Source organism: Pinus tabuliformis, chromosome 9, assembly GCF_031772625.1.
Source record: "Pinus tabuliformis cultivar Carrire ecotype Pingquan chromosome 9, CPIR1, whole genome shotgun sequence".
Classification (NCBI taxonomy): domain Eukaryota; kingdom Viridiplantae; phylum Streptophyta; class Pinopsida; order Pinales; family Pinaceae; genus Pinus; species Pinus tabuliformis.
This window is the reverse complement of record NC_142307.1, coordinates 1,511,474,751-1,511,480,748: the sequence shown is the minus strand read 5'-3', so window position 1 is coordinate 1,511,480,748 and position 5,998 is coordinate 1,511,474,751. Positions and strand designations below refer to the sequence as shown.

Below are 5,998 nucleotides of genomic sequence, written 5' to 3'. Positions count from 1 at the left end.
AAATCTGAGTAACCCCACGCAAAAACATCAGAAAATTTAGAAAGCAACTTAACATACTTAGCTTTTGATTCGGGAGATAATGTTTTTGATAGCTTAACAAGCTTGGGCGGGTCCACTGTCCCAATGTTTACGTCTTTGACTCCTTTGTCAGTAGGAACCAAGGTTGGTTTTCTCACCACATCATCTTGATCAAACAACTCCTTTAAATGTATAATACCTCTAGGAATAACATTATCCTTCAGCTATAAAACATCCATCTAATTTACCTCAATGTCTTGTTCATCAGAATCACAAACATCACTAATGAAAGCATTCTTAAACTTCACTTCATTATGCAAAAAGGAATTAATCAGCAAAACATTTGATTTATTCCTTTTTAATCATGTCATTTCTAGGTTTGGTGTACCACAAGCCATTGTTACAGATCATGGGAAACATTTTCAAAATCACATTGTTAGCGCTCGAATCTGCCTCAAGCTGAAGTAAGGCGAGGTTCGAGGCAACATCAAATGAAGCTCAGCCTCGTACAGGAGAGGGCTCTCTCTAGTCAATCTCGATAAAATGAGAAATAGGGTGCGAGATGACTTAAGATGGGAACTAATTTAGGCTAGTAAAATGAATTTGAATGAGAGATATTTGATTTAATGACTAAGTTGCTGGGCTGCATGGGACAAGGACAGCAAGATGCAGAGATTTAACCAAAGGCACAGGATATTTCATAAGGCGAGATAGGCATGAGGTTTTAGCAATCGAATTGAATTTACATGAGGTGAAAAGACTTTAAGAAAGCTAGAAAGGGCATTAATGTATGAATCCTTTCCAGGCAGAAGAAAACACATAAAATCTGAACACTTCCTCAAGGCAGAGCAATGACTGAATTCTACCTTTCTCACTTTAAAGTATTCAGCTGGAAACAATCATGAATGGACTGCAAAACAACTCATGATACATATGAAACAGAGGGAAAAACACGTGCAAAAAACTCATACCGCAAGAATCTTATAAATCAGAGTTGCACCATTTAATTAATCCTCTGTCAAAACTGTACAGCCAAATGCTGAGTTATTCCTCCACCGTTTCCCAGAACTCAGAACCTTTCACAAATGATTTGTCATACAATAAATCAACTTCATCTGTGGGAAAACAAATCGATAAAAAATAGGGAGCTGGAACACCAATCGAAGAAGATAGGAAAAGAGTTGTCCATCTGTGCTGGCGACAGAACAGCGTTACATTATTCCATTTGAAATCTCTGATGACCAGTTGGAAAGGCGTACACTGTAACTGTAGACCCTTTGAATCATAACTAAAGTCCAAAAATAGGAAATCGAATCCTATTTCTCTGCTGGGGAAGATATTATTTGTTCTAAATTTGGCTTTTGGACTTTGACCTTTCACCTTTGCTTTCCATTTGAATGAAACCAATTTTTAATAAAACTGGTATTTAAATAAGATTTCACTTGAACAATCCCAGCTACAATTTACTAAGCTCAACACGTGTTTTTAGTTTGAAGACATTTACTTGTGTCACCACTGTTTGATTACCAGCGCATTCCGTTCCAGACATCGGCAACAGCATTATTGGTGTCCAAGTGACACTGTATTATACCACTTTTTCTCAATACCTGAACGTCCTCGGTTTTGTCGATCAAGCGTTCCATCAAGTCCACATATGACATGAGGGGTGGTGATGCTATTTCCTTTCTAGAATCCTCAAATCTCACCAAATTTCTCAGTACAACGTCTGTTCTGCCATGACTACCTCCAACAAAAAATGCAAGAATGGACCGCTTTCTTATAGGCAACCCCCCAAGACCACGAGGTGGCTGCTGTAAACCATACAGGTTGGTTTCAGGAAGAGCGCCATCCTTACCTGATACAAAGTAGCCCTCAGATAGGTCGGCATTGCAAAGAACTTTTATAGCATTCGATCTGAGTTCAGGATGCTCTTTTGTTGTGTAAGGTCCCCAATCATGGCATGCAACAAAAAAGTGATCTCGCCCATGGGTTCTGTTCCAAAAAGGATACTTGGAAGCAATCGTGTTCACATAGTCTCTTATATACAGTGATATTTGTGGCACGTTATGCTGTTCTGGTGCAGGAATTCCTCTTCTCATCTCATACACACTGTAGGGCATGTAATATATGTGAGCTTTCCTGAAGTCCTTTGTAACAAACTGTTTATTCTCTTCCATCTGTTTCATAAACCATCCTTCTGATGCATATATGAAAACCATGGGACCCTCATGAAAATAGGGTTTCTCTCCATCAGGATAGACATATACCTTCAATACCTTCTCCATCATTTCATAGCTCCTTTTGAGACGAGACACATTATGATAAACCAGACCGTATAACTCTGGATTGTCGAGAATAGGGGCTGCATTTTCGATTTCATATTTCGCTGAGAGCAGCTGCTGCTCGATTGTTATTACCCATTCTTCCCTTTGTGTCATTCAAGGCCGCCTCCTCTGTTTTCCACCGGAGTCCTGTGGATTTTCCACGGCCAAGGTTCGGATTTGGTGCCATACAAACTTCCGGAGCTTCGAAAATCTATAAAGCTGAAACTGATCTGTTATTGTTTAGGGAGGCACCCTGATCGTTGGAAAATGCAAGGGAAGGAGGAATCGATGACCAAAGAGCTCTTGCCATGCTTTCAGAATTTCTGAACAGAAATAGTCATGCGGCTTTCCTCATTTGAATCCTCTGTTGTGGAAAACGAGTGGAAACGAATTCTACACCATTTGCTTGCCTTTGTGGAAAGAATGACATATTGAGAAAAATGCCGCAAGCATCAGCATATTGCAAGTATTGTTGTGCCGCATGTAAGATAAAGGCGTTACATTTGCAGTGAGAGACCCCAGAACATGAATTTTCTTCCCAAACAGCTACAAGGCCTTCAACAATTTGATGCAAGTTAGAGGCGATTGTTAGAGTTTAGGTCCCTGGTCAATTAATAAGCTCAATGCGATCCTCAAACATTTGTCACAAGGCGAATTCACACGTTTTTTGGGCAATTGGAGTGAATCTGGGCAATTCTCAGGCTTCCTGGCTGTGTGCGCCATGTAGCACACCCAGTGCGCCGCACTACACCAGTGCGCCGCGCTGCACCGGTGCGCTGCGCCCATGTAAATTTCTACTGCGGAACAAGTCCCTATGCGCCGCGCGCACCCAGTGCGTCGTGCCAGTCATCCTATGCGCCGCGCTGGCCAATTTCATCCTTGTTTCTTTTGTTTTCTTCGTTTGACAAATGCATACATTTTATTTTCATTTTACAAAGATGAGGATATAAACATCATTTCCCAAAAATTCAACCTGTATAAGAATGGGAATTATGATGCTCTTATGGTTGCTGCAGCAGCTATGCCTTTGATGTTCTGGGAATCTCAAAAACAAGCCAAGTGCACCAGACTAGTACCGCTTGGATACACAGCAAATGCACTGCTCCCTATACACTTGTTACAGAGAGAACAAATGATTTCATTGCTGATCTTTACAACTCTTTTTCTGCTCTTGTAAAGTTCATCTTTAAGCTGCAAATTCTCACCATGACGAAGGCTCTTTATTACCGACAAATTGCGTCCGGTTCCACTTGATTTTTTCAATACTGGTTCGAGAAACGGAAGCAATTGCTGCGACTTAGTCTCCGAAGGTAGCAATTGCAGTGCCTTCAACCCATCGAGACGGTCCCATCTTCGACAGAGAAGATTTAGCGCCTCATCAAGCATCGTTCCCTCCATACTCTTACCTCCTTTAGTTGATTCTTCTCCGTCATTCTGTTCAATTTCCGGATCACTGTCAGCACCACTAAGATTTTTCGTAGGATTTTCAAGACCTTCAATTTCAGAAATCTTTTTTGCCACATGTCCCTTCCCTTTATGTGCAAAACCAACTTTTTGAGTTACCGCTCTCCTGGATGCAGTAAGTGTAGCAACAGTTCGATCAAATTCCTTTGATTTATGCAGATTGAGATACACTTTTAAGAGTGTGTGATATATCTTGAGAGCTGCTCTCCGGTCTGGTTGACGTAGTTGAGTAGTCCCTGAACTACTTGCCATCATTCCATTCATGACTGAGGTGGCAGCAAGATAGATACGGTCAAAATAACCAAGAGCAAGCTCTGGCTCATGAAGCTTGAGGATTTTAACGGATTTGTAACCTGATCTGAAAGCTCTCAGAGTTCTTTCTCCACCATATAACAACACTGGAACTGCAAGGTACATCCATGTCATTTTCTTGTACCATTTGTGGCTGAGGTACAGATATATACCATGGACTATCAACAGCAGATAGACGATTACGAATAAGTGGTGTGAATACCAGAAAGCATTGAACCCTGTAAGCCTTTTCAATGGTTTTGGAAGATTTAAGTTTATTCCTTCTGAACCACGGAGTGGCCAGAACGAATGCAATTGCCATGAAGACCACCATCATAACACCTGTAACGCCCTCAACTCCTTTGACAAACCACTAGTAGTTGGGAGGCCTGTTATGTCCAAAGAACTGTTGCAAGGGCACATATTGCTCATTTGATGCATGGAGAAGACGGGGAAAATCCTATGTTAAATGTGCTCCTGCATGAAGCCCCACTCCATATTGCTATTGCTACTGCAATTACCTTGTGGAAATTGAGATTGTCGTCAAATGGAATTGCTAACACCAAGCTTGGTCTTATTGTGGAGCCATGTAATGGTATTTCTACAAACAGGAAGCAAAATCAATGCCATGTTAAATTTGAGTGTATCTGCAGCTCCCTTAGCCGTGCACACGCAGTAACCCATCACATGGTATATTGCTCTGTGCCTGTATTGTATGAATTTCCATGTAAATAGCCCTGCAAGTATACAAAGCCATAGCAGAAGCACCCAGATGCGTTGCCAGTTGTCTTCAACAAAGAATTTTGTTTTCTGCAACCACCTTTCAACTGGATTGTTTATCTTGGTGGGCGCCAGCTTTCTGGCTTATCATTTGGCTCAAATTAACGCTGGTGTTCCCACGTTTTGCATTTTCATTTGGAACCTCCAGCAGCAACATCTCCAGATTTTGAATCTCAATGTATCCCAAATGATCAGGGTCTAGTTCTTCCATGATGAGTGCTGCATACTCTTCTGCTTGTTCTTTTAACTTAGAAAGCTTGTTGGCAGATGCACTGAGCATGATAACCTCTTTGACTTCTTCTTCAGTGATACGGCCATCAGCATTCTTGTCGACCCGCATGTCAAAGAAGATCTATAGCCTAGAATCAGAGTTCTGGTCGGCCATCTCCTGCCAGAATTGGTAGAGCTCATCCTTGGACAAACGATTGGTTTTCACCCCTTTTCGCCGAGCTAATGCATCAAAGAGTTCCACCGCAAATTCCTTCGAGTCTTTCATTTTCTTCTATGACCTTCTTTAGCTGAAATGATGGTTCTTCTGTTTGTGCTTTTGCAGGGATAGGAGCAGCTATAGCTGCTGCCATTGAAGAGCTGTACAACTTCAAAACACTTTGACAAATTACATATTTATTACAAAAACAAATTTGATGATTTCTTCTTCAAAACAGGGTTTTGAAGAAGAATCAATCTCGCCTTATTGACGATGGCATTCCTAAAATAAAAACTTATTGAACCTCCCTTTGGCCTGCAAGCATTATTTCACATTTCTGGAGACAAAACCCTAGACTCAAGAATTAAAATGACTCTTTTTGACCAAAATGGCATTTGATGATTGCAAATGACGAGAAATGAACCTTGGTGAATTTGACTCTGACAGAGGACTGACAAGACTGAGTCTAACACACATGATGTTTGAGCTTACTACCGAGTTGGGCCTTCAACATGACATCTCAACTCCCTATTACCCACAGGAAAATGGGCAAGTAGAAGCTATGAACAAATTTTTTAAAATGATTATATAGCGCATGATAGGGATTCACAAAATGAATTGGCACCTCATCCTTTATGCATCTTTGTGGGCATATCGAACCTCTATCCGCACTACAACTAGATTCTCACCCTTT

General features: G+C 41.1%; 1 protein-coding gene and 1 pseudogene across 1 annotated transcript; both read right to left on the bottom strand.

Moving 5' to 3' along the window:
• Positions 1-1,541: 1,541 nt before the first annotated feature.
• On the bottom strand, positions 1,542-2,456 carry LOC149154339 (putative glycosyltransferase At5g03795). Its single transcript, XM_089444119.1, has one exon. The coding sequence runs from the start codon at positions 2,454-2,456 to the stop codon at positions 1,542-1,544; it is 915 nt and encodes a 304-aa protein (XP_089300245.1).
• Positions 2,457-3,386: 930 nt separating this feature from the next.
• LOC149154338 (respiratory burst oxidase homolog protein B pseudogene) lies at positions 3,387-5,373 on the bottom strand (annotated as a pseudogene).
• Positions 5,374-5,998: the final 625 nt, after the last annotated feature.

Bases quoted from the DNA above. Each gene is read 5' to 3' on its own strand.
- LOC149154339 (XM_089444119.1), bottom strand. From the start codon at position 2,456: ATGACACAAAGGGAAGAATGGGTAATAACAATCGAGCAGCAGCTGCTC.